This window comes from Mesoplodon densirostris, chromosome 16, assembly GCF_025265405.1.
Source record: "Mesoplodon densirostris isolate mMesDen1 chromosome 16, mMesDen1 primary haplotype, whole genome shotgun sequence".
Classification (NCBI taxonomy): Eukaryota; Metazoa; Chordata; class Mammalia; order Artiodactyla; family Ziphiidae; genus Mesoplodon; species Mesoplodon densirostris.
The window spans coordinates 6,689,272-6,717,088 of record NC_082676.1 but is presented as its reverse complement, the minus strand read 5'-3'; the positions used below and the strand labels follow the sequence as shown (position 1 = coordinate 6,717,088).

General features: G+C 46.0%; 1 protein-coding gene across 5 annotated transcripts in view; it reads left to right on the top strand.

Moving 5' to 3' along the window:
- Positions 1–26,807, top strand: part of CASS4 (Cas scaffold protein family member 4) — a 37,332-nt gene extending 10,525 nt beyond the window's left edge. For 3 of the 5 annotated variants that reach the window (XM_060077773.1, XM_060077774.1, XM_060077775.1), the window contains 6 exons: positions 12,120–12,542; positions 17,229–17,330; positions 19,159–19,242; positions 19,977–21,281; positions 22,717–22,794; positions 25,805–26,807. In XM_060077773.1, the coding sequence (XP_059933756.1) occupies positions 12,120–12,542; positions 17,229–17,330; positions 19,159–19,242; positions 19,977–21,281; positions 22,717–22,794; positions 25,805–26,215 (2,403 nt within the window). In that variant the 3' untranslated portion in view covers positions 26,216–26,807. Of the gene's footprint in view, positions 1–12,059; positions 12,543–17,228; positions 17,331–19,158; positions 19,243–19,976; positions 21,282–22,716; positions 22,795–25,804 lie in introns of those variants that run through there. The other 2 variants (XM_060077772.1, XM_060077776.1) reach the window with 2 other exon arrangements.
- Positions 26,808–27,817: the final 1,010 nt, after the last annotated feature.

Here is a 27,817-nt window from a genome sequence, read left to right as displayed (position 1 = left end):
ATGGCTCACCGGCCCAGCCGCTCCGTGGCATGTGGGATCTTCCCAGACCAGAGCATGAACCCGTGTCCCCTGCATCGGCAGGTGGACTCTCAACGACTGCGCCACCAGGGAAGCCCTAAGTGTTTTTTTTAAAGCTTAAAGGTGACTCTAAATATAAAAGTAATCTGGAAAAGGGCATTTCAGTATCTCAGTTAAATGACTTCAGATCACTTTCTACACACTTTCTGGAGTCTTTTAGTCCAGAACTTTTCAACTTTTTCAAAAGCGGAGCTGAAGCTAAAACTCAGTTATTTTCTAGCCTATCTGGCAAATTAATATTAACCACAAGAAAGACAGCAGTTTTCCCTCAGCCTCTCTCATTTAACTGCTTTGCTAAGTTTTTTTTAAAAATAGCTCCAAGAGAAGCAACTCTTCTTTATGCTGTGGGATGATGCAAGAAATTACTTAGCTGTCCCCTCATTTAAAAAAAAAATTCTAAGTATTTCTGAAAATGAAATGCAGATCATTGCAGCCGAGCTGTGTCAAGTTCTACAGCACCATGTTAGGCATGACACATTAAAAGGAAATAATTTAATATAGTTGCAAATCTCAAGGCAAGTTCTGGTTGTGAAATATACCATTTTGCTATGTTAAGTGACTCAGTTCCCTGTAACTTGTGGAATTTTAATTTTCAATGTAAATGTGGCTATGGAAAGCTACTGAAATTCACGAAAGGAAAGAAAAGTTAACTTAGAGAAGAGAAAGAGGAGGAGGCCTGATGGCCTGGGGGCCCATCTCAGCTGCAGACCTCATAATACAACTCCATGTGGAAGGAAAGCAGCAAATGGTTATCCCAACGCCTTCCCCAGTGGTACGGGAGTGCAAGGCACAGCTACAGTGTCCTGGGGCTGCTGGTCCTAATTTCTGGTCTTGGGAACAGTCCCCTCATGGGGGGGCCCTCCCACCTGGCCCAGGTGTTTGTGCCCAGGACCATGTCATTCTGCAGCTGACCTCAGGGGAGGGGGCATACTGGTGGCAAAGGCACCCAGCCTCCCCTGTTTACCTGGAGACTTATTCGATGTCTCTCTAACTTGCCTGGGCCAGGCTAGAAAAACCCTTAAAGCTTCGCCCCACCTAAACTTGTGTGATTCTTAACACACCTGCGGTGAGACCCTGTTGCCTTTAAGTGGTAGGTTTTTGTTGCCTTCTCTGGATGTCTTCTGTGGCCCTACTCTCAAGGAGCTGGGGAGAAAGAAACACTCACAAAATCAGCTGGTTCTCAACAACTGTCCAAGCACTTCTCAGCATTTTCCACGCTGTAAAGGGTCCTCTGATGGATGGGCAATAGAGTTCCATCAATGGTGTGAGTTATCCCGGAAGTACACAGAGGGTTTCCCCAGATGCCAGATGCTTTTGTGTGGCAAACTGCTTTTGGCTGAGATGAAGACTGACTGGGTCAAGGTTCCCTTCTATCAAATCTGGGAGTAGAACAAGCTTAAGTGATCATGGAAAGCAGGAGCTCAAGTTCACCAACGCAGAAGCAATTCTCTTCTAACAGAACAGAATCTTTTTGAAACACTAGATTTTTATATTGAAAAAGCAAAACATGTACATATGGCTTTAAACATTCCAACTGTACCAATGAACATGGACTGAAAGCATGTTTTCCTTTAATCCCAGAGCTCTGTAGTTTCCTGGTCTCCGGTTCAGCTAGCCAGAGGGGGAGCCCCAATGACTCCCCAGAAAGATCATCTTCCAGAAAGATGCTGTACTCATAAAAGCATACATGGGGGGCTTCCCTGGTGGCGCAGTGGTTGAGAGTCCGCCTGCCGATGCAGGGGACATGGGTTCGTGCCCTGGTCTGGGAAGATCCCACATGCTGCCGAGCGGCTGGGCCCGTGAGCCATGGCCGCTGAACCTGCGTGTCCGGAGCCTGTGCTCCGCAGCGCGAGAGGCCACAGCAGTGAGAGGCCCGCGTACCGCAAAAAAAATGCATACATGGGGACATACTGTCTGCACAGTTTCTCATCTTGCTTTTTAAAATATTAATCCTTGGGAATTCCCTGGTGGTCCAGTGGTTAGGACTTCACACTTTTACTGCCCAGGGCCCAGGTTCAATCTCTGGTCAGGGAACTAAGATCCCACAAGCCACATGATGCAGCCAAAAAAAAAAAAAAAAAAAACGTTAATACTCTTATTTTAGAGAATGTTCCACTTTGGCTCATTTAAACTCTACCTCATTATTTCTAATGGCTGTACAGTATTTCATTATACAAATGTGTCATTATTTGCCAGTAATTACATTGAAGCCATTTCCCAAATTCTTAATGGAGAATCTAATTCTGATCCTCTAACCATACAACTTACCCAACTGAGTTAAAAATGTTATTATCAGCTTACCATGCCTCTCTCCAGAGGCACACTTTGTCATTTGCTCATCCATCAAAATGCACATGCCATCTCATGAAGGTTAGCATGCTAAGCACTATGATTTGTAGGCTAAGAGGGCAGACTCCAGGGTCAGAACTGCCTGTGTGCCAATCTTGGTTCTATTCGCTGCCCTCCGAGCAACCTTAGGCTAACTCACTCACCCTCTCTGTGCCTTAACTTTTCATCTTTTAAATGGGACATTAGTAACAGTCCCTGCTTTATGGGATTGTGACTATCATGTGAGATAATCAATGTTAATTACTTATCCCTGGAACAGGGTTGAAAAGCTGTGAGCAATCTTTATTAATGAGGCATTTGCTACATAGTGAACAACAATACAAACGTGACTCAATATGCATCCAAAAGATTAGAGAGGATTTTTTTTCTCTTTGGTTAATTATGGGAACTTAATATTAGTTGACACATACAGTGTGTAAGAAGTCTGCGTAGTTATGTGGGGTTTGCAAAGTGGGGAGCCTTCCCAGATAGTCCTTGCTGTGACTCCTTAAAGCCCATTGAGCCCTCCCGTATCTCTCCCGAGATTGCCTTGCAGAATGCTGTCACCCATCCACATCTCTCATCAAAAAAGAGTCATGTGGGTACTTTGTTTCTTCCTCAGGGTTGTGTTCCTTCCTCTGTCTTTCTTCCCTTTTTGGAGAATGTGGGTGGGAAAGGGAAAATGGAGGTGGTGAGGGGATTTTTCTTACGCTCTTGGAATCTTTTCTTTCTCTCTCTCCTCTCTCTATTTTTTTTAACATATGCGTTTTAAAATATGATGGAAAATAAACATTCTCAAGCCAACAGATAGCACCATTCTCTCTGCTTTGATCTTTCTAAGCCTATCTATGTATTTATATAATATGAAATACTTCCAAGTACATTGAAGGGAAGACCTTTGTCTTTAGAGATGATCAAAGAGCTTTCTCCATTCTGCGTTTACTCCTATGTTCTGAGTCTGGCCTCAGCAGCCTCATAAAAGATGTATAAGAGAATATCTCATTGAACTCAAAGAAAAAGTTCCTACATCCAGGGAAGACCTTCATGAACTTCAGGGGTTCACATTTCCCATACATCACAGGATTTGAAATATTTACAGTGCATGCATTTAAAAAAAATTGTGGCTTATGTATAACTATTCTCTTTCATGGCCCTCAGAGGGGGAGTATCAATCATTCCATCACCTTCCCCTAAAACTAACTACTACTTCCAAGAATTCTTGGAAGTAAGTCATGGAATCTGTGAGAAGGAAGCTAAAATGCTAAACATGGATGCTTTTCAAAGAAGGATCTTAGTAGAAGAAAAATGCCCGTCTTGTTAATGGGGTTCCACGATGTCGTACAGAGCAGGGACCCAGCAACAGCTTGCTGCTCAGGGTTCCTTCCACACTTATGATCTCTCTCTCTTCCTGTCTGGGACACTTATTTATTTACTACTTCCTGCCATGAGCTGGTGTCCCTGTGGTATGATTTACCTTCCCAAGGAAATGAAGATTTTCTGGCTACTTTAATGGAAAACATTCCAGGATCTCTACTCTCCTATCCCCTGGCCGCTAACTCTGTCATTTCAAGAATACAAGAGTCTGGGGGCCGGGGGAGCACTTGTGAAGGATACAACGAGGAGAAAGCAGGACTGGGTTGTGATGCTGATCTGACCCTTGTGAGGGGAAAGAGGGGAGCAAGCAGGGGAGGGTAGAGAGAGCCTCAGACTGTGAGCATTTTGCACATAGTCTTGGATAACATAATGGAGGGTGGTGGTGACGGGGGGCTTCAGAACAGATTGCCCATTAGAGGAGTCCTGCACTGGGCAGAAATGCTCCAGCCCCTGCTTGTTAACTTCGAGTTTGCAAAGGAAACCAGTGTGGGGCCTCTAAGAGCCCAGCAGTGGGCTGGACTCAGCCGCAGAGTACTTCATTTGTCCCAAGTAGTCATCTTTTGAAATCTGCCTGAGCATGCCGCAGTCTCCACCACTCCCAAACGTCTGACACCTGGCCTGCCTCCCTGACATAATACTGCTTGCCCGGCTCCTATGACCATTTGAGTTTGCCTCTCCTGCCCATAGATGTCATTGACCCAGCTCCTTCTAAGTTTACATGCATCTAGACTTTAGCAGATTAGAGTAGGAAATTGACTTGGACTCGGGGAGGCTGTGCACTGAATTGACAGGCTTCAGAGTCCGAAAGACTCGAGTTTGAATCCCCACTCTACTGACCGCTGCTGTGTGACCTTAACCTCTCCTAGTCTCGGGCACCATAAAGCTCTAAAATGAGGCCAACACAGCAAGTGAGCCCCCCACCCCCACCCCATCCAGCTCGAACACTCTGAGTCTCTGCAGCTTTGCTCTTTCAAGTGAACTGAAGAAAAGTGGAAAGTAAAGCAGGAAGGCAAGCCAGGCTCTTGCAGAGCCAGCATGGGGCAGTCACTGCGGAGCTGTGCCCACCCTCCCAGCCCAGAGAGGGGATGACCATCCTGGCAGTGGGAATGATGCAGAAGCCCCCAAAGAAGCTTCAGCAGGTGGCATTTCTACAGGCTCACCTGATGGGGTTCTGCTTAGAACTGTAGCTGCTGGCTCTTCACATCACTGCAGAAGACAAAGTATGAGAACCAAATCTGTCTCTCTGCATCTTACTTCCCTTGGTCCACAGCGCGCCTCTCTTCCCTTCTCTGGCAGTTACAATCCTGCCCTTCTGTCAAGACTCACCTTAGGGTTGCCCGCAATCCCTTGCCAACTCCTCCTGGCAGCACTCCTAGAGCCAACTGCCACCCTCATCTGAGCCTCAGGCATCTCCCGCCTGGACTGGACTGCTGGCTTTGATGAGCCTCTTTGGCTTCACACTGGCTCCGTGGAATCCCCTTCCCACCCAGCAATCAGAGATAAACATCAACCAATATGGAACCCAAGCCCCAGGTTTTTGTTTACTTCTCTCCAGACAACCTGGTCATCTTTCAGTTTCCCCGACTCACAATGCACTTCGCATAGACACACAAATTCACTCCCTCCCTCCCTCCCCCACTTTTCTTCCTCTGCCTGGATGATTTGTCCCCCTTTCTTTCTTGATCTGACTAACTTCTACTCACTCCCAGATTGCAACTTCCATGGCCCGTTTCTCAAGGGAACGTTCCCTAAGCCCTCATCCATCCCCACTTCCCCACTGCACTCATAATTCCTCATACATTTCTGTATCTTCCTTCATTGCACTTAAGAGAAGTAGAAACCCTACGTTTATTTCTGATGTGACTGGAATGTGTCTCCTCTGCTAGGGCGTACACCGGCATGAGATCAGGAACTGTTTTGTTCACCGCTGTATCTCTAGCGGAGTGCTGGGCGTATAGTCGATGCTCAACGCAATCTTGATGTATGAATGATTGAATGAATGAATGAATGAAGCTAGCTAATTACTCCCATGACTCATTGCTGATCCAGTATAGATTAGCACATTGCACCTGGCCATTGTGTGAACGTCTCCCCAGAGAGGGAATCTCTTATTTGCCTTCGTTTCCCCAGTCTCCTTTCCCTTCTCCCAACTGTTGTATGAAGATGGGCATTTGGGGGAAATGTCCTTTTTGGAAATTGGTTAAGGTTTCTTCCGTTGTACCTAGAACCTAACTGTCTTTGTGCCCAAAGAGAATAAAAATATAAACATATGCCCTCTTTCATCTCTTAAATATCTACACGAATGTTGCCAAATTATCACCCTGTTAAAAAATAACTTGGGAGTGGCCTCAGTGACAATTGCAGTTGTTATCAGGATGCTTTGCAGTCCTCGTCAGTCCCTTCCATCTGTTGTCTATAAAGCGTTTAGCACAGTGCCGGGGCATGGGTTCACGATGCCTGTTTGCTGCGGCTGCTATTTCTTGTTCTCCCCACACGGCCAGCCTGTCCATAAAAGCCTGGGTTGCCCCGACTGGACTGTTTCTTAAACATGCCTAGAGGGTCATCATCTCCAAGTCCCGTGGATGCACGTGGAGGAGCCCAGCCTCCAGCATGTGGTCAGGGACATTCTCTTCAGGAGGTGACTCGAGCTGAGATCTGAAGGAGGATGAGTCATTCGTGCAAAGATCTGGCAGAAGAGCATTCAGGGCAGGAGGACTAGCATGGGCAAAGGTCCTGAGGTGGAAGCAAGCTTAGTGCATCGCAGAAAAGTAAGAAAATGATGCAACTGGAGGGAAATTAACGGGAGTAGTAGCGGCCCAGGAAGCCAATCAGGCAGGGCAATCTGGTAGGGAGTTTAGGTTTTGTTCTAAATGGGGTTCTGAGCAACTGGACATTTTTAAACAAGAGACCAAAAGTCTGATTTATGTGTATAAAAGACCATTCTATGCAAATCAAAACTACAATGAGGTATCACTTCACACTGGTCAGAATGGCCGTCATCAAAAAGTCTACAAATAATAAATGCTGGAGAGGGTGCGGAGAAAAGGGAACCCTCCTACACTGTTGGTGGGAATGTAAATTGGTGTAGTCACTACGGAAAACAGTATGTAGGTTCCTCAAAAAACTAAAAATAGTGCTACCATGTGATCCACCAATCCCACTCCTGGGCATATATCTGGAGAAAACCATACTTTGAAAAGATACATGCACCACAATACTCACTGCAGCACTGTTTACAATTGTCAAGACATGGAAGCACCCTAAATGTCCATCGACAGAGGAATGGATAAAGAAGATGTGGTACATATACATTATACAGTGGAGTATTACTCAGAGTCATAAAAAGAATGAAATAATGCCATTTGCAGCAACATGGACGGACCTAGAGATTATCACACCAAGTGAAGTAAGCCAGACAGAGAAAGACAAATATCATACAAAATATCATTCTGGCTGGTGTCTAGAGACTGAATTGTAAGGGGAAGCGTGCAATAACAGATGTGAGGAGAAGGCTTAGAGTCTACGTGACCTCGGACAAGTCATTTGACCTCTCTGACCCTCCATTTCCTCATCTGTAAGATGGAAATAAGAAAACCTACCTCTGAGGCAGTTGAAAATTAAGTGACATAATGGCTTCAGTGCCCCCAACACAAAACAAGTCCCCATTCAATATAGTCCACTGTTACCTACCTTTTCTGGGAGAGGAACTCCCCAAGATTTCTCACATTTTAAAAATTCTTTTACGACACAAATTTTCATAGTCTTTGTTATTAAAACTCTAAGACATTAATTGACTGCAGGAGATGTCTCTGGACCAATTATAATGAAATACTATTCTGAAGGGAATCATGTTATAGCAACATATTTAGGATTTTCCTTTGCTAGGACTTTATATCCTTTAAGATGTTGGCTGCTGCTCTGAAGGCTTCAGGCTGCAAGTGCAAAGTAAACTGTGTCTCCATTTTGGACAGCTGTGGGTGCCCGATGGGGTGAGTGATCACACAAGCCCATTGTTCTCTGGACAAGCATCCCCGCCTTTTGCAACAGGCAAATCCACCAGCTAAAATGATGCCAGTCTGGGCACTTCAAAGCAACTGCCATGTTGAAGCAACTGCTCTGTCTAAAGATACACACGATCTTATTTCTAGACAGGTGCAAGCACGTTTCAGATGATGGGCTTTTTCTTTTCAGACTATGTTAGATGTATTTCATGGGAATTGTGATGATGGGTTGGAGATTGTGTTTTGTTTTCCCATTTCTTCCCAGTGTGGACAGTTACAGTATCATTTTCATAAAGGTAAAATCATGACTCTCGTGCGAATATAAAATGAACTCATGTCAAAGATTTTATTAAACTGAGTAATTAATGAAGGAACCAGAAAAAAAGTTAAAATCAGGTCAAAGAGCATTTGAGGATCTAGGTATCTGGAGACAATTCAATACAGGAATCTTAGGATAGGATTGCAGGGCTAGACACAAATCTGGTTAAAATCCAACCAACAAGATAATAAACCATTAACATTTCAGGTTCTCTTTTCTTACTGAACAGAAGTTACTGGCTTCTTTAACTGGAAAAAAAAATCCACAAGGTAGCAAGTAACTTTACTAAGTCAGGACCTTTAATCAAGACCCTTTATAAGATTCTAAACCTCTCTTCCCTCTAAATGCTTCATCTCTGCTCGATTCTCCAAAGCTGAGCACCCATATTCATGTGAAACCAACTCACGGCACATTGAGGGGACAGTACTAGAGTGGGCAGACCGGCCAGGCCTCGGGGTCCATCTTCTGGACATCTCAGGGGTCATCCTTACTGAAAGCCATCAAAAAGAGTGGCCAGAGAGTCCGAGAGCTTCCTTCTTCTTAGACAGAAACAGGAGCTCTCACCTTGGTGCTGGGTGTCTCTTTACCTTCCAAAGACTTGAACATAAGGCATCACATCACTCATCCTTAAGCACCCATTAACTAACCAAGTAGCCAGTGAGCACCTACTGTGTGCTGGAATCTGGGGATACAGTAAGAGCAGGAAAGTGTGGCCCCCTGCTCTCCTGGACGTTATGCTCTGCAGGGAGACAGATACCAAATAGATGATCGCCCACTTAATACATTAAATACAAGGGTCATAAATCCTGATATGGAAAGGTGTTAAGAAAAAATAATGGGGAGAACTAGCTGAGTCTGGAGGACTATGGGTAACAGGGCATCCTCTTTCAAGGAAAGGACACTTTAAATTAATCTGGAAGGATGAGAGGGATTTCACGGGGAGCAGGGGGGGAAGGTGCTAACTGTTTTGGGTAGAGGGAACAGCTTGTGTGAAGGATTCGAGGACCCCAAAAGGGTGGCGCTCCTGAGTGGCTGGTGAGGAAGTGATGCCATGAGGCTGGACAGGAGAGCAGGGGCCTGGAAGTTTTGGCAGAGTTGGGGCTTCATCCAAAGTGTGCTGGGGAGCCATCGAAGGGCCATAGGGTGAGGAATGACACGATCAGAATTTGTGTTCCTGGAAAGTCCAGCACTGGGAACAGCGCTGGTAAATACTCAGTAAACGTTGGCAGGAACACAGGGCTGACCCGAGGGGATGCTTCTCAGGATCCCTGGCTGTTAGCTCTAACTCAGCTCTCTGCTGTCCAATTTAATCTCATAAACTCACTCAACCCCAGACAAGTAAGGCTTCATACCATCCCTCTAGCTGAGGATCTGTGGTTCACCATGGATGAAAGAGAAACTCTCCACAGGCAGCGATGACCCTCACTGTACACCAGCCCGTAACTCTTCAGGCCTTTCTTCCTTCTTTGACAAATGAGTTAACAGTGGAGATGCCCCAGGGAGGTAACGCCCTTCCCAAACTGCAAAAACATTTCAAGTTTTCTTGACAAAGATTTTAAAACGAATGCGCCATCCAACAAAGAGCTGATGCACAGGGTATGTTAGCGTGCAAGGAACTGGGCAGTTTCATTCAAGGGTCAGGGTGGGCAGATGTGGAAATGACTCAGACCTCGCTGGTGGGCCGTGAGCAGCCCGGAAGGGGAAGCCCCAGTGATTTCCACCTGCAACTCCCCTCCCACAAATGTGTCTGTGGAAATAACAGGGGGAGTTGCAGATAGTTGGCTATCAAGGTAATCATTTCAGCATTGTTTGTAATCGCTGAAAACTGGAATTAGCTAAAACGTCCCCAGATCAGGAAGTTCGAGTATGGGTCATTCATACAATGGAAAACCATTCTGCTATTTAAAAGGATAGTGAAGAAAACTGTTTATAGGCTGAGGAAGATGTTCACAATCCATTTTTAAGTGGGGAAAAGCAGATTATAAAACTGGATGTATCATAGATTCTTATTATGTTTTTTAAACATCTTTATTGCAGTATAATTGCTTATAGTGATGTTAGTTTCTGCTGTATAACAAAGTGAATCAGCTATATGTATACATATATCCCCATATCTCTTCCCTCTTGCATCTCCCTCCCACCCTCCCTATCCCATCCCTCTAGGTGGACACAAAGCACCAAGCTGGTCTCACTGCGCTATGCGGCTGCTTCCCCCTAGCTATCTATTTTACATTTGGTAGTGTATATATGTCCATGCCACTCTCTCACTTCGTCTCAGCTTACCCTTCCCCCTCCCCGTGTCCTCAAGTCCATTCTCTACGTCTGCGTCTTTATTCCTTTCCTGCCCCTAGGTTAAAATATAATTGTTACTCTAAGTATGTATATGAACATGTAAGTTCAAGAAAAGGTCTGGAAAGACACAACCAAAGAAGTAATAGTAGTGACCTGTGGTTGGTGGCACTGTAGGTGTTTTTGGTTTTTTCTATTTTCTTATCATCATTTTGTATTCTTTCTTTTATGAACTTTCATCGCTTTTGTAGCAAGGAAAAAAAGGCTCATGTACAAAAATGTGCATGATCTCCTAGGATCTCAGCTGCTGTAGATTTTATGGAGGATTTTCAGTGCCTATTTGCCTGCAAGGAGGATTTGATTCTACTTAGTCTTCTCAGATATACATGCATGTGTTTCCCCAAATCCACAGACCCTATTGTGGGTTTAAGATGGTATTTTTCAGCAGTTGGCCATCCAATTCCATTTTTGTGACAGAAAAAAAAACATTATTAGGCAAAAAAAACTGCATCAGTTCTCAACCAATGTAATGGGAGGATTGGTCGTTTTTGCTTTATTTATAAACTGTATATATTAGGGGCTAGTGGGTATAAAAAGTATAATTAACTAAATTTGATTTTTTTAAAAAGGCAGCCGGAAGGATGTATACCAAAATGATGTAAATAGTTACCTCTGAGTGGTGGGATTGTAGGTAATTTTCATTTTCTGCTTTTTGCTTCTCTACATTTCCTAATTTTTCTGTAATACATTGATATAATAAGGGAAGGAGGCGATTACTTTAAAACCCACAGGAACAAATTGCATTCTTTTATTTACAGCAGAAAATTCCAGTAAGAAGGGGTTTTACCATTGCTGTCGCTACAACAGGTGGTTTTTCTTTTTTTGGAGGACTGTGTGACTTACAGAAAGGGCATGGGTCTGAGAATTAGGAGACTGCCCGTGTTTTGATCCTGGCTGTATGGACTAGTCACTCACTCCCTGCGTCTTTGTTTCATTGCACGTGAATAAATGAACATTGATGGAGCCTCGCCTATGCTCCTGGGTACTTGCTTGATGCTGGGGAGAGAGCAGCAAATCGAGTGAGATCTGGTCCCAGAAGTCATGGAATTTCTAGTTCCAGTCAGGGGAAAAATAACAACCAGGCAAAGAGCAGTAGAATCATTTTGACACTTTACAGCCAAGCTTTACTGAGCACTTAGCAAATGCCAAGCACTGTTCAATGAGCTTTCTACACTTACCAACCCATTTAGCTCTCACAATAACTCCATCAGGTAGATAGTACTATTATTCCCAATTTACAGACAAGGAAACTGAGGCCCAAAGAAAGTAATTTAATTTGAGCTAATTTAAGTAATTTGAGCTAATTTACTCAAGGGCACACAGCTAGGAAGTCACAGAGTCAGGATTTCAACCCAACTCTGTGCTAGGCTGCCCTCTACCATATAACTAGGGGGGTCATAAATTAAATCAGGACCATGAGAGGGGAGAGACTGGACCTGGTCTCAGGGTGGAGGTAATACTTCCTGCAGGATCTGACATTTCACCTGAGACCACGCCCCACACTCCCCGAGGATGGGTAGAAATAAATCAGGCAAACAGCAGGGACAGGGCCTCTGGGGTCGAGGAAACAAGATAAATGAGCAGCTGTGACTGGGTGCTAAGCGAGTGGTATGGCTACAGTGGTCATTGGCAATGATCATGACCGTGAATTCTTTCTCCCCTGCCCCCAGATGCTCTTGGCCAGGGCACTTTATGACAACCACCCCGACGGCGCAGATGAGCTGGCTTTCTGCAGAGGAGACATCCTGACCATTCTGGAACAAAATGTGCCAGAAAGCGAGGGCTGGTGGAAGTGTTTGCTTCACGGGAGGCAAGGCCTGGCCCCTGCCAACCGCCTTGAAATCCTCGTGGAGGCCTCTGCCGACAGGCCCTGTCCCCCTTTCCTGAGAGGCCCGGAAGATGCTTCCACCAGCTCCCAGGAGACCTATGAAGTGCCCACCCTGCTCAACCCCTCATCTCCAGGCCCTGTGTACGAGCAGATGAAGAGCTGGGTGGAGGGGCCTCCACCTCCCACAGTCCAAGTCTATGAAGTCCCTAACCCACCTGCCAGCGCCAGAATCGTCTGTGAAAAGACTCTAAGATTTCCAAAGCAGGTAAGCCTGTTTCCAGACAGAAGAAATAGGTCAAGGGGTACATAGCACCCAGGGGCTTAACTACCCTTGAATTGTGGGTGTCCGTCAGGAGATCAAACATACAAATGGGAACCAGATGGCCGGGGTGAGTGGATGAGCTTGTGTTTGGCGCCCACTTTGGTTGTCATTAACACTCTGGGTACCTTGGCGGTTCCTGGCTCGCCAAGACACCCACACTTTGCAGGAAACTAAGTGCTTAGTCAAGCTGTGTATGAAAGCATCTCAACATTCATGGTGGTCTTTTTTTACACAGGAACACTAGGATGGCTAGTGGTAAATGGAGGGGTTGAATTTCCATGGGTCAAAGACAGGAAATCACTCATCAGATTTAAAATATGTATTCCTTTCAATCCAGAAACTTTACTTCCAGAATTGCTGCAGAAATATACAAGAAGGCAGAAATAGATCTGGATGAGGAGGCCATAGGCACTATAGCATTATTTGTTACAGGGAAAAATCCAAGATGCCTAAATGTGTATTCATGGGGTATTTGTTACATAAATTTCAGCATAACCCTATGATGAGCTACTATGCAGTTGTGAAAAAAAGATGAAGCAGTCCTATAAGGTATTTATAAGTGGGGACAAAGAACCATTTAAATAAAAACCAACCTAACAGAGAAAAGCTCAAAAAAAAAATTGTGCATGTATGTGTGCATTGAAAAGAATACACACCAACAGTGGTTACCCTTAGGAAGTGGAACTGGTTAAGGAGAAAGTGAAAGAAGGCATTAAGCAGGGACCTTTATTTTATTCGCTCCTGTGTCCCCAGCATCTGGGACCATGCCTGGCATGGGGTGGGTACTTGATAAATATTTGATGAACAAAGAGACTAGGAAGTTGATTTGTGCGTTATGTAGAGCATGTGTTACATCTGTAATTTTTTTAAATAACAATTTTAAAAAAAACAGAGGAAAAGAAGCGCTCAGTAAATGCAGAATGAAACTTTTTTTTAAAAAAGAAGGAAAGGAATTAAAAGAAGAGAAAAATAATGTACTGTTTTTCCCCAAGCCCTGGCCTTCATGAAGTGTTAACAGTGTAGAACAGAGTTGCATGGTCTTCAGTCACTGCAGGCATTTCCTGCCGTCACACACTTTGCTTTCAGCTCAGATGACACATCCCACCCGGCCCCAGCTCTGCATGGAAGTCCCGGCGAGGTCCGTGTCCAGGAAGGGCCACTCCTCCCATGTATGTGCTGGCCCCCACCCCCCAACCCCCCGAGCAACATCCCACCTACCCTCCAGGCCTCCTCCACACTAACTTCTTCAAACAAGAAGGTGTTGATTCCTTAAGAGATTTTGAGTAATTCAGATTTCCTAGCTCCCGGGGGCCGCCAGGCAGAGAACCAGCTGTTACACAGAGCAGCTGCCACCCGTAGGCACTGGCTGCAAACACCAGAAGGAGGCAGCTGAGTCTCCAGCAGCCATCCGTGGGGTGGACCCCAGGTCACTTTTCGGGAACAACTGGCCCAGATCTAGGCCTGGCACACTCAGCTGTCATCTGAGCAGCTGACTCGGTGCTGGCTTCTCTGAGAACAACAAGTGGCCTGGGCTGAAGTTAATTGAGTTGCTTTTCAAAGCCACTAAAAGAAACAAAAAAAAATCAAAGGCCCCCTAAAAGGACAGCAGCTGCAATGTCCACTGTTCCCCGGGGATCCCAACCCCCCAGCGCAGTGCCAGGCTCCTGCAAGATGCTCTGTAAACATTTACGGAAGGAATGAAACGACCGGATCCAACCTAAGGCTTCACAACCGCGGACTCACTGTCAACTCCTAGACTGACAATGGTATGAAAGGAGAGATGAGTTTACCATCCTAACTCAGAAAAGGGCCAGAGCATTAGCTGTAACATTTGTCCTTGACGTGAAGCGTGGAGCTCTCACTGGTGCAGGCTGCGGCCATGGACAGAAACCACGGCGGCCAAAGGGGAATTTAGAAGCGAGGGATTCCTCATCACTCAAGCAGGTCTTGCTGTGGCCCCAGTAAAACACCTGGGGAACTTTCCTGCCTTTCACTCCTGCTTACTTTCCCTCCATCGCTGCCCTGTCTATATTTTTCCTCCCTCCCCCCTCCCTTTTTTATTGCCTTCTCCGTGCTTGGGGGTCTTTTAAAGCAAGAGATGCCATCTGTGGCTTAGAAATCAGGAGTCCAGCTTCACTTGGCTTTGGGGGCAGCCACAGCTATGCTGGGTGATTGGAGACATCCCAGCACCCCTCTGGACTTCTCTTTCTTGCTCTGTATCAAGAGAAAGTACGGGGCTTCCCTGGTGGCGCAGTGGTTGAGAGTCCGCCTGCTGATGCAGGGGACGCGGGTTCGTGCCCCGGTCCGGGAGGATCCCACGTGCCACGGAGCGGCTGGGCCCGTGAGCCATGGCCGCTGAGCCTGCGTGTCCGGAGCCTGTGCTACGCAACGGGAGAGGCTACAGCGGTGAGAGGCCTGTGTACTGCAAAAAAAAAAAAAAAAAGAGAGGGTGGGGCTCCATCATTTCTAAGTTCACCTCAAGTTGTACCTTTTGGTGATTCTGAATAATTTTGCTTCTTCCTCTACTACAAGAAGGAAGGAGCTAGAAGAATGCAAGATGATAATCAGTTAAGAATCTTCTGATTCACAGAAAAGGCAGACATCTTCTCCCCGTTCGGGTAATCTAGCAGTGAGCCTTGAGTCTGAGACCACCCAGAAAATATTACATTCTGAGCAGAAGCGGACATTGGTAAAACCAAGCACGTCTAGCCATTAGCTTTGAGCTGTTTTCTGACGGGCTGTTCACAGGGTTGGCACACGGCCCGGGGGACCCATTTCAGAGATTCCCCGGGTTGAGTATCTCTAGATTAAGGTTGGCCAAAAATTAAAAACCAAGAAGGTGGAAATATGTCACTTGTCTCAAGTTGTCCTAATAAGGGATTCTCCGTCTTTCTAGCTGGAAGAGACCCGTGCAGATTAGAACAACTCTTCGCTTTAAAAATGAGGAAGTTGATTCCCAGGGAGGTGAAAGGCCCATCCAGGGTCACACCCTGATGAATACCAGAGACCAAAGTTTCTTTGTTGTGTCTGTCTCTGTCTACACCCCTGGACTGACAACACCCAAGGCAGAGCCCTTGGCCTACCCTTGATCTTGTTCACCTGGCTCTGTGGCTGACGCTATCTATTTTGTTTTATTGAAGTTTAACCTATAGATCCTAAGGGTACATAGTTCATTCGCTAGTATCCGGATCTAGAAAAAGAACGAAACTAGCATCCCAGAAGCCCCCTCCCACCTCTCCCACCCACTTCCCCCCAGCGTAACCACTGTCTTGAGCTTTGTTTTACTTTTTATTCCGACTTCCTTAATATAACATGCCAGCCTCTCTTAAAAAAATAATAAAATAAAATGACCGTACAAAGAAGGTATTTGATTTTGGTTTCAATTCAGAGAGGGTTATCTTTTGTATTTCAAGTAAAAAGGTTAGATTTCCTGATGAAATTGCTTTTAGACCCTCTAGTTCTCGAACTGTCCTCCAAACCTTTCAAAACCACGTTTCTCAAAACAGCTTCCTTAACTGACTGCCGTCTACATTTTCCAAGAAATACTGGGCATTTTTTTTTTGCGGTACGCGGGCCTCTCACTGTTGTGGCCTCTCCTGTTGCGGAGCACAGGCTCCGGACGTGCAGGCTCAGTGGCCATGGCTCACGGGCCTAGCCGCTCCGCGGCATGTGGGATCTTCCCAGACCGGGGCACGAACCCGTATCCCCTGCATCGGCAGGCGGACTCTCAACCACTGCGCCACCAGGGAAGCCCCACACTGGGCATTTTTGAACTGACTCCTTTCCACCTAAAATTCCAAACACAGGAAAGTCCCCATGTAGTCTGTAGGTTGTCTCTTGGGCAAGTGTGACCCACAAAGGCAGCTGCATAAATAAAATGGACCTGTGGTGATTGGGGAGTGGTAGGCAGTGGAACCTCATTTGGACAGGCTCTGCAGTGGGAGAGAGCTCGGTGTATTCCAATAAGGAGGTGGGGTGGGCAGGGAGGAAGGCGGGTGACGGCTGACAACTGGGGACACACCGTGCATAGTCCCTGGGGCTGGGCAGGGCATGGCCTGCAAGGAGCTTGGAATTAACCCAGAGCATAATGGGGAACCATTGCTGAGTTTGTCCTAGACAGATCAGCCGAAGACCAGCAGGGACCAAGTCCGGTTTACTAATCTGCGGCAGTGTAGGGGATCACAGAGCGGAGGATCAGGCAGCACCTGTAAAGCCCCCCTGCCTGCCTCATTCACAGCTGCATCCTCAGCATCATGAGACAAACATTAATAACCCAGCATTCGAATCACAGCCTGGGGTCCCTAGAGAACATCAGAATCACCCGGGAAACTTGATGATCCTGCAGTTTTTCAGTTTCTCCATCAAGACTCAGAAATGCTATACAGTGGACTCGGAGCCCAGGAATCTGCATTCCAACCTGCTTCCCAGGTGAGGCTGATGCAGGCAGCTATGGGCCAGCATGTGAGGAAGACTGCCCTCCACCATGGACCTCCCCAGCAGCGCGTCCTGCTGTTCCCAGACTCAGAGCGAAGGGTCTCCAATTAGAGGTCAGGGCTGCCTTTGCCGTCTCATGACCCGTGGGCTCAGCGGTGACGTCTCTTTCCCTCAACTCTTCTTCCTCTCCCCAAGGCCCTCTTCACAATTCCCAGACCTGCTCGCACCTCACTGCCAGCTCTGCCTTGCCAGGTGTACGATGTGCCTGCCCAGAGCCGGTGCCTCCCAGCCCTGAAGGTGAGTCTCAGCCGTGGCCCTGCTCTTCCCACACCTCTCCATCCATCGTGGGGTCTCAGGGTCACGCAGACCCTGCATTTCAGCTTTACCACTGAGATATCTCCTGGAGCATCAGTCCTGACTCCAAAGGACACATCTTCGCTCAGAGACCAGCTTTGTGCCCAGGGAGCCCAGACCTGCTCAGGAGAATAGTACTACTATTTGAATTCTGAATATTTAAAACTTTTTAACTTTTCATTTGTAATAGATACTTTATATCCACGCACATGTACACACACAAACATACACATACACATATCTGCACTTCTTGGGTTTTTTTTCCGGTTTCCAAAGCACTTTTACTTTGGCAGGCGCGATCTTTGTTCCCCTGCAGTGGGAGTGTGGAGTCTTTTTTTTAAATAGATCTTTATTGGAGTATAATTGCTTCACAATACTGTGTTAGTTCTGTTGTACAACAAAGTGAATCAGCCATCTGCATACATATGTCCCCATATCCCCTCCCTCTAGAGCCTCCCTCCCACCCTCCCTATCCCACCCCTCTAGGTCATGTGCTATGCAGCTGCTTCCCACCAGCCAACTATTTTACATTCGGTAGTGTATATATGTCGATGCTACTCTCACTTCACCCCAGCTTCACCCTCCCACCCTGCGTCCTCAAGTCCACCCTCTATATCTACATCTTTATTCCTGCCCTGTAACTGGGTTCATCAGAACCTTTTTTTTTTTTTTTTTAGATTCCATATATACATGTTAGCATACGGTATTTGGTCTTCTCTTTCTGACTTACTTCACTCTGTATGACAGACTCTAGGTCTATCCACCTCACTACAAATAACTCAATTTCATTTCTTTTTATGGCTGAGTAATATTCCATTGTATATATGTGCCACATCTTCTTTATCCATTCATCTGTCGATGGACATTTAGGTTGGTTCCATGCCCTGGCTATTGTAAATAGAGCTGCAGTGAACATTGTGGTACATGTCTTTTTTTGAATTATGGTTTTCTCAGGGTAAATGCCCAGTAGTGGGATTGCTGGGTCGTATGGTAGTTCTATTTTTAGTTTTGTAAGGAACCTCCATACTGTTCTCCATAGTGGCTGTATCAATTCACATTCCCACCAGCAGTGCAAGAGTGTTCCCTTTTCACCACACTCTTTCCAGCATTTATTGTTTCTAGATTTTTTGATAATGGCCATTTTGACCGGCGTGAGGTGATACCTCATTGTAGTTTTGATTTGCATTTCTCTAATAATTACTGATGTTGAGAATCTTTCCATGTGTCTCTTGGACATCTGTATGTCTTCCTTGGTGAAAAGTCTATTTAGTTCTTTTACCTTTTTTTTTTTGTGTGGTACACGGGCCTCTCACTGTTGTGGCCTCTCCCGTTGCGGAGCACAGGCTCCGGACACGCAGGCTCAGCGGCCATGGCTCACCGGCCCAGCCGCTCCGCGGCATGTGGGATCCTCCCGGACCGGGGCACGAACCCGTGTCCCCTGCACCGGCAGGCGGACTCTCAACCACTGTGCCACCAGGGAAGCCCTGAACTACCGTTTTTAACTGCAGCTGCAGCTAATTCTCTCTATACTTTGTCCCCACCTTCAATCGAGGAGTCACCTTTTCTAAAGCACAGAGTCCATTGTTGAAAATATACCCAGTAGAGCACACACTTCCACCATAAAATCATCATGACTGAAATCCCCTAGTCTTCAGTGATTTGTGTTTTCATTTGGAAAATAGAAAAGAAACGCTGGAGTGGAGAGAGTTTGTGATGTGCAGCCATCAGGAGGGAAACATTCAAGTTGTCCTTCTTTGCGGTCTTTCCCCAGGAGCCAGGGAAGCAGCAGCAGCTATATGACATCCTCCCCAGCCCCCCAAAAGCAGCACTTGGTCCCCCTGCCAGCCAACCAAACGTAAGTATGACGGGCGCTGAGATCCGATGCTATGCAAACCTGAACGGCCTCTGGGAAATGTTGTTTGCTTGGTCAAAATTAGGAATGCAGGGCTTCCCCGGTGGCGCAGTGGTTGAGAGTCCGCCTGCCGATGCAGGGGACACGGGTTCGTGCCCCGGTCCGGGAAGATCCCACATGCCGCGGAGCGGCTGGGCCCGTGAGCCATGGCCGCTGAGCCTGCGCGTCCGGAGACTGTGCTCCGCAACGGGAGAGGCCACAACAGTGAGAGACCCGCGTACCGCAAAAAAAAAAAAAAACAAAAACCTGTGCCCAAGGTGGCAACTCAGCAGTGTCACGAAGGATGCATAGGAGTTTGTTAGACAGAAAGCAAGGGGTTGGGAAGACATTTAAAGCAGAGGAACCAGTTGGGGCAAAATTAAATATAGTTCAAGGGAGCATTCTGTGTTCAGGGGAAGGTAAACAGCAAGAGGAGCTGGACCTTTAAGGAGGGTGGTGGCAGAAGCGGAGAGCAAGAAGGCTCAAAGGAGGTTGGAGCCCGACTGCGAAGGGCTTGCGTGATAGCAGCAGTGGGCAGCCACAGGAGAAGCTGAGTGGGGGAGCGTCGATCAGATTTTTAAGAAGCACAGGGCCCAGCACTTGGTGGGTCCTCAGTATAATACACATGTGTCACCTGAGTCGCTCATACTGCCTTCTTGTTGCTCCTAAACTGGGTGACTTTGTATGGTTTTTCACAGGAGCAGAGTGTTCCCCTGATGTCAAGCATTGCCTTAAGGAGAGGCAACTGCAACACGTTGCCAAGCCCTCAGACATCCGAATGGATTTATGACACGCCAGCGTCTCCGGAAAAGGCTGATGTAAGAAACGCATCTCTAAGCAGCTTTGTGGAAAAATCGGGGCACCGTGCTCTCCCCGGGTACATGTCCAGTTTTCACAGCCCTCAGAACAGCAGAGCAAGGACCCTCAGTCCACACCCGTGGAAAAACGTGCCCATGCAGAAAAAACTCAGCCTTCCAGAGATTCCTTCTTATAGCTTTCCACCACCCAGGGATGCATTCCCTTTGGATGAAGGTGTCAGCTACAAGATCCCTTCAAGCTTTCTGATCTACCGAGTGGAACAGCAGAACACCAAACTGAACATCTACGATGTCCCTAAAGCAGTGCCAAGTGTCCCCCAGGATGGGAAAGAGCTGGGAAAAGCCGATGGGCCTTCAGAGAATTCCGTGGACCATAATTCCTCATGGTTCTCTGGACGGGCAGCATCGCCGTCTCCTGAGCCAGACGGCTTGTCCGTTTCCAGTTCTGACAGCAGAGCCAGCGTCCTCTCCTCATGCTCCTCCACGTCTAGCCACTCTTCTAGCTCCTCAGAGGAGTCAGCCAAAGACCTCCCCTTGGACCTGGACTTGGCCAAAGAGACAGTCACAACTCTGCAACACAAGGTGGACAAGTCTGTCGCGGGCCTGATGCTCTTTGTCAGTAGACAGTGGAGGTTCAGAGACTACCTGGAGGCCAACATCCACGCGATCCGCAGGGCTGCCGACTGCACAGAGGAATCCTTGAGAGAATTTCTGGATTTCGCCTGCGGCGTCTGTGGGACTGCCTGTAACCTCACCGACAGTAAACTTCAGGCCAAAATTAGGGATCAGCTACAGACAATCTCCAACTCCTACCAAATCCTGCTTGAAACAAAGGAAAGTCTGGAGAGCTGCGATTGGTCCCTGGAAGTCCTCGTGACCAACAAAGTCCAAAACAGCCTGGATGACCTGGAGAGATTTGTCCTGACAGCGCGGATGGTTCCAGAAGACATCAAGAGGTTCGCCTCCCTCGTCATTGCCAACGGGAGACTCCTTTTCAAGCCGAACTGTGAAAAGGAAGACCCCGTGCAATTGACCTCAAATGCAGAATTTAAGCTTGCAAAATCCATCCGGCTTCCCCAAAAGGAGACTGAATCATACCAAAGGAATGCTCCTTTTCAGAAACAAAGGGAAGGCGAACACCCTCCTGAACTATTAAAGAAAAATAGGACAAATGTTTGTGAACAGGTGAGTTCAGAGTGGTATACTATAAGGGGACTTTCCATTTTTATCTGGAGTGGTCACCAGTAACTTAGATGAGAATCTGTTTTATCGTCTTTGGGGAGACAAGGGTTCCATTTTCCAGAAAATAAGATTCATGGAAGTAAAAGTCTAGGTGAGCTTTTTTTTTTTTTTTTTTTTTTTTTGCGGTACGCGGGCCTCTCACTGTTGTGGCCTCTCCCGTTGCGGAGCACAGGCTCCGGATGCGCAGGCTCAGCAGCCATGGCTCACGGGCCCAGCCGCTCCGCAGTATGTGGGATCTTCGCAGACCGGGGCACGAACCCGTGTCCCCTGCATCGGCAGGCAGACTCTCAACCACTGCGCCACCAGGGAAGCCCAAGGTGAGCTCTTGTAAGAAGTAAGATATGTATCTTAATATTAAGGCAGACAGGATGTCTTCTGGAAATTTTGGGATTTGGGGCTTACCTCTGATGTTAGGATTAGAAAGGATTTTGAAAACCTTGTGAAACCTGTTCTTTGAACAAAATTTTTCATCTCACCACCAAGTTTCTTTGCATTTTTGACAGTTATAAATTTAGTCATTGTCAGTGTGTTTCTTAGAAACAGAAGAGGAACTGTAAACACTCTTCAAAATTGTGCATGGTCCTAGCAGCCTCCAGACCCTAGTTACTCTTAGGAATACTTTGCTCCATGAGTCTAGACACTATAGAAAGAGACCCTTAGTTCAAGAATTGCAAGTTGCAGGGCTTTCCTGGTGGCGCAGTGGTTAAGAATCAGCCTGCCAGTGCAGGAGACACGGGTTTGAGCCCTGGTCTGGGAAGATCCCACATGCCTCAGAGCAACTAAGTCCGTGAGCCACAACTACTGAGCCTGCGCTCTAGAGCCCACGAGCCACAACTATTGAGCCTGCCCACTAGAGCCCATGCACTAAGAGCCCGTGCTCCTCAACAAGCCACTGCAATGAGAAGCCTGTGCACCGCAATGAAGAGTAGCCCCCACTCGCTGCAGCTAGAGAAAGCCCACACGTGGCAAGGAAGACCCAACACAGCCAAAAAAAAAAAAAAGAATTGCAAGTTGCAAGAAATGCAGCAGGTAACCTGGGGCCTGTGTCACGGAGATAACTCAGTGCTTTCAGCCCCAGTCTTGGTTTTCTGCTGACATGCCTGGAGGTGCAAGAGCTTTAACACACTCTAGAGAAGCTGGAAATTTGGATATTTTTCATTTCCCAATAAAATTGTGTGTCATTATATTAGGCCGTGTTGGTAGGCAAAATTCAGCCCTCGGGCTGCTGAAGTCTCCTTTGTTGGAAAAAGTCATCACTAGGTAGAACCATCAACAAAAACATAACGAGGAATGCTCAAGTTTTAAAGTGGACTTAAACAGCTATATAATAGTATAAAGACCATTCTAGTTGGTAATTTGAAGGGATTTTATGTTTCAGGAGTTGCCTAACCTAGAAGAGAAAGAAAAACCCATCTTGGTACAAAGGTTGGATAAAAACAAAGACTTAGAAACACAGGTAAGCGATGATGCTGACTCTCCAATACTTCTGATTGACTAATAGGCTTTATCCCCAGGGATGTTTCCTGTTGTGAATAATTCAGCTTTACAGCCCGGACCCACATGGGAGGAGACTTGGTTTTGTGACAGTTCTTCCTTTTTTACAATAGAAGGAACCCTGGAGATGAGCAAGTCCAATGAGCCCCAAAATGTGGAACCTGGTCCTTTAACCATCAGTGAAATAATTCTAGGTGCTCTGCGAGTTTATCACAGGAGATACTGACATGGCACGAAGTCGCACGGACTCACATTCTTGTTGACATTTTTCCCCCTTTGGCTTAAACAATAGAAATTTATTTTCTCACAATTCTGGAGGCTAGAAATCCAAGATCAGGGTTCATTTCTTCTCAGGTGTCTTTCCTTGGCTTGTACATGGTTGTCTTCTCCCTGGGTCTTCACTTGACCTTCCCACTGTGCGTGTACCTGTTTGACATTCCCTTTTAATGTTTCTGATTACAACAGAAAAAACATTTTGGTTTGGGGCCTGTGTATCTTCAACACCTCTTTGACATTTGATATTCTTTCTTTTTTTTTAAATCAAAAATGTTATCATTGTACTTATTTTTCATTGGTCACCTCCTATGAATAGCAAATGATAGTAGTTTTCCATTTACCAATTTTCAAAGTTTTTACTTAAGTAAAAACAGCTGATCACTTAAAAACAAAGATGAAGCTGACCGAAGTTAAGAGGAAGGTAGAAAGGGCGTAATGTGAGAAGGTTTTCTTTGAATAACTGAAGCTTGGGAACCAGTGAACCCATTCAACCTCCTGGCTGATGGGGGGTGGGGAGGGCAGCATGGGCGAGAAGGGACAGAGATATCCAATGACGTGGACAAGATTGTTTGCCTTCTCAGAGGTCAATTAAGATAACAACCCAGGCGTCCTGATGCTTCGTTCTGCAAACCCCAAACCCAAAACTTGGGGCCTGTCAGATTGCTAAAAGTCATGCTATTTTGTTCAGCATGAAGTATGCCTTGGACCAGTGGTTCTAAAACCTGAGAGTGGGTCATAGTTTCCCATAGGGCTTGTTAAAACCCAGAGGGCTGGACCCCACCCCAGCGTTTCTGATTCAGTAGGTCTAGGGAAGGGCCTGAGAATTTTCTTTTCCAACAAGTTCCCAGGTGCTGGAGGTCCAAGGACCACCCTTGGAAAAACCCTGCTTTAGACTGACTGGTTCTCAGTGGGGGTGGCAGGGGGACCACTGACCATCAGGTGGACAGTTCTTCATTGCATGGGATGGACTGTTCAGCATCCCTAGCCCCCTGCCCACTGGTAGCCTGTTGTGTTCCCTGGTCAATGTGACAACCAAAAATACCTCCAGAGATTTCCAACAGCCCAGAATAAAAATCATAGTACATTTTTGTTTACCTACAGGTAATACTCCCAAGCTAAGATGCCAACATTCCAATGTCCAGATGGTTGCTCCTCATTTCTAGCCTCTGATGCATTCTTCTCATGCTCCCTGCCCCCCGAGAGTCCATCTCAACCAACACCCCAGTCTTTTTCCCTTTACCTGTCTATCTTAATCTGTTTGTGCTGCTACAACAAAGTACTATAGGCTGGGTGGCTTATAAACAACAGAAATTTATTTCTCACAGTCCTAGAGGCTAGGAATCCAAGATCAGGGTGCTAGCAGGGTCAGATTCTGGTGAGAGCCCTCTTCCAGGCTGAAGACTGCCCACTTCTCATTGTATCCTCACCTGGCAGAGAGCAGAGGGTGGAAGCAAGCTCTCAGGCAACCCTTGTAAGAGCACTAACCCCATTCCTGGGGACCGCACCCACATGACCTCATCTAATGCTGGTCACCTCCCAAAGGCCCCATCTCCCAATAACTTCACAGTGAGGGGTAGAGTTTCATGATATGAATTTTGGGGAGACACAGTCAGACTATAACACTGTCTGAGTGCTTCTGAGCTGGGTGTTTTAAGATCGTAGGTTGATAAGAGTGCACAGTTTAATAGAAAGAATGAGAGTTTCAGACTCGCTGACTAGGCTAAGAGCTCCAGATCTTTATTTTGCTAATAGAGTGACCCTAGGCAGCCTCTTCTCTTCCGGAAGCCTCAGTCTCCTCACCTATAACCTAACAAAGGGGCTTTTTTTTTTAAAAAACTTTTTATTTTATATTAGAGTGTAGTTGATTAACAATGTTGTCTTAGTTTCAGGTGTACACAAAGTGATTCAGTTATACATATACCTGTATCTATTCTTTTTCAAATTCTTTTCCTATTTAGGTTGTTATATAATATTGAGCAGAGTTCCCCATGCTGTACAGTAGGTCCTTGTTTGTTATCCAATTTAAATATAGCAGTGTGTTTGATTGTCACCTGGAGTAGGATTTCCACTAAGTTTGATGCTGAGAATCTTTCAACAGTGAGTAGGCTTTGGTTCCACATTCCAGAAAATAAAATTCACGAAAGTAAAATTCTAAATAAAACTTTAATTAGCAAGTAAGATAAATATTTTAATCTTAAAGCAGATAAGTCAGTATATTTTTATTTCTTCTGGAAATCTGGGGGATTCAGATTTACCTCTGATACTGGAACTAGGAAGGGTTTTTAAAATGCTTTAAAACCTGTTCTTTGAGTAAATTTAAAAATCTCACCATCCAGTTTTCTGCATTTTTTTTAAAGTTATAAATTTAGTCATTGTCAACGAGTTTCTTAGAATGGGTTTCTAACAGTTTGTAGAGAGGATTGAATACGATTTTATATGTATCTAATATGAATGATTTTATATATATAATGCAATATATAAAATTATATACCTGAGAGATAATTTATATGTAACAGTGCTTTGCAAACCTTAACATTAACTTCTTAGGCAAATGTTGCACTGTGGGGCTTCCCAAACAAAACTGTACTTTTTCTTACAAAAGGTCTAGCAAATTGAGCAAAAACAGGAAAAGCGAGACAACCACAGCCTGTCGATGGAATCTCTCTCTTATCCGTTGTTTCCTTTCCCTTCTCTAGAATCCTAGCTCCCTTAGCCCCCGGCTTTTGAGTCAGCAGAATCCTGAGAAGAAAATCCGCCTTTCTGAACACAGCCGCCTCTATTTTGGGGCGCTCTTCAAAGCCATCGGCGTGTTGCACAGCAGTCTCGGCAGCAGCCAGCCCCCCGAGATCTTCATCACGCAGAGCAAGCTAGTCATCATGGTCGGGCAGAAGCTGGTGGACACGCTGTGCCAGGAGACCCAGGAGAGGGACGTGCGCAACGAGATCTTGCGCGGCAGCTGCTGCCTCTGCAGCCTGCTCAAGGACCTGGCGCTGGCCACCAAGCACGCCGTACTCCAGCATCCCAGCGCCGCCGCCCTGCGGCACCTCCAGGCCGAGGCCAAAAAGCTGGAGCGGCACACGCAGCAATTCAGGGCGACGTTGGAATGAGCCTCCTCCCTCCCTCCTTCTCCGTGTTAACTTCTTCGCTTCCGCTTCACACCCACAACCTGTGCAAGTCTGTGCTCTGGAAAAAGCCAGCCTGGGGATACACCAAGGGGTGGCAACAGCCGTGGTGCCCCAAACCGGTATTACCAAGTGGCTGAGCAACCCCAGGACATTGGCTTATCCCACAGAGAGTCAGAGAAGAGAATCAGGTGTGAACTAAGGACCAAAGTTTTTAGCCTATCATGTAGGGCCAGTGTGTGAAATGAAGTTATAGAAATCAATTTTTATATTGGCTAAATGTGTGCCTGTTTTAAACTCATTCATTCAGTACTTACTTATTGGGTACCTGTTATATGTCAAATTCTAGGTGCTGGGCATATAGCACTGAATCAGACTGAGGCTTTGCCCTCAAGGAGCTTACAATCTAATGGGGAGACAGACAAATGATGAAGAAATACATTCACAATGTATTAGGTACTAGGGAGAAAATAAGTAGGAGAAGCGGGGAGAGATTATTTTCAAACGATTAATTTCTGTTGCATCTGCTAAAAAATATAATAAGTTTTTCATTCTGGATTAAACTAATTCTGTGAGATTGGTACAAATTATGTATCTGCATCTTACACCAATATATATATATATATATATATATATATATTGCTATTTTATCTGAAATTAGTAAAACAGGCATGTTATAAGTAGCAATAAATTTGCAACATAACATGTTCTGTTGGGTTCCCTACTAATTTATTTTGTACATTATAGGTTCTGTGTTGATAAATTCAGTATGTTGGATCATAAAAGGTTTATACCTCAGTGGTCTCAAATGTGTTACCATTTATAATATTATGTAAATACAGTCATGAATTGCAACATCCTTTGTAGCAATCTTTTCTTTGGAAAAGTCTTTGATCCGTGTCACTTGGGTTCTGGTACCAAAGCAACATGTTTACTTGTGTCATTTAAACGCTTCTCCCCAAAGTGTTCAAGGAGCTACAGAAGAGGCCAAGTTCGCATGCACAAGGCTAGCTCAGGAAAAGCAAAGCCAGGAAGTGTGGTATAAACAGGATCCCTATCGCTGGGCACAGATCTGAGCAGGGCCCAGCGCTTCCCCTGCCACCCCCGCAAGTCAAACCACCTCCTCTTCCTTTCCTTGTAGCTGGGGCTTTAGCTTACATTGCTATGGTTACATCATCACTTCAAGTCTTCATGTCTCCTACGTGCACCTCAGCCACAAAGCATCTCCAGGCTGGAAATCACCTGAAATGGTACCAGCTCCGGTTCCTATCTGCTACTTAGTAAGTTCTTTTAAATTGTTGACTGCCAAAAGACTAATTATTTTCATTGAGTTAGTCTCGGGGTCCCTAAAGAAGGATCCCATCTTTGTGAGTCTTGGTTCCCTACACTAGAATGGAGAGATCCACATTCTGGGAGCAGCTGTGATCTGTATCAGCTAAGATTCCTTCTGTTACAAGGGATCAAAAACCATATACACTCTCTCTTAAGCAATAAAGGGAATTTATTGACTCATCTTAAAATAATCCAGGGGCAGGCTGGCTTCAAGAACAGCTGGTTTTAGCAATCCCACTACTGGGCATATACCCA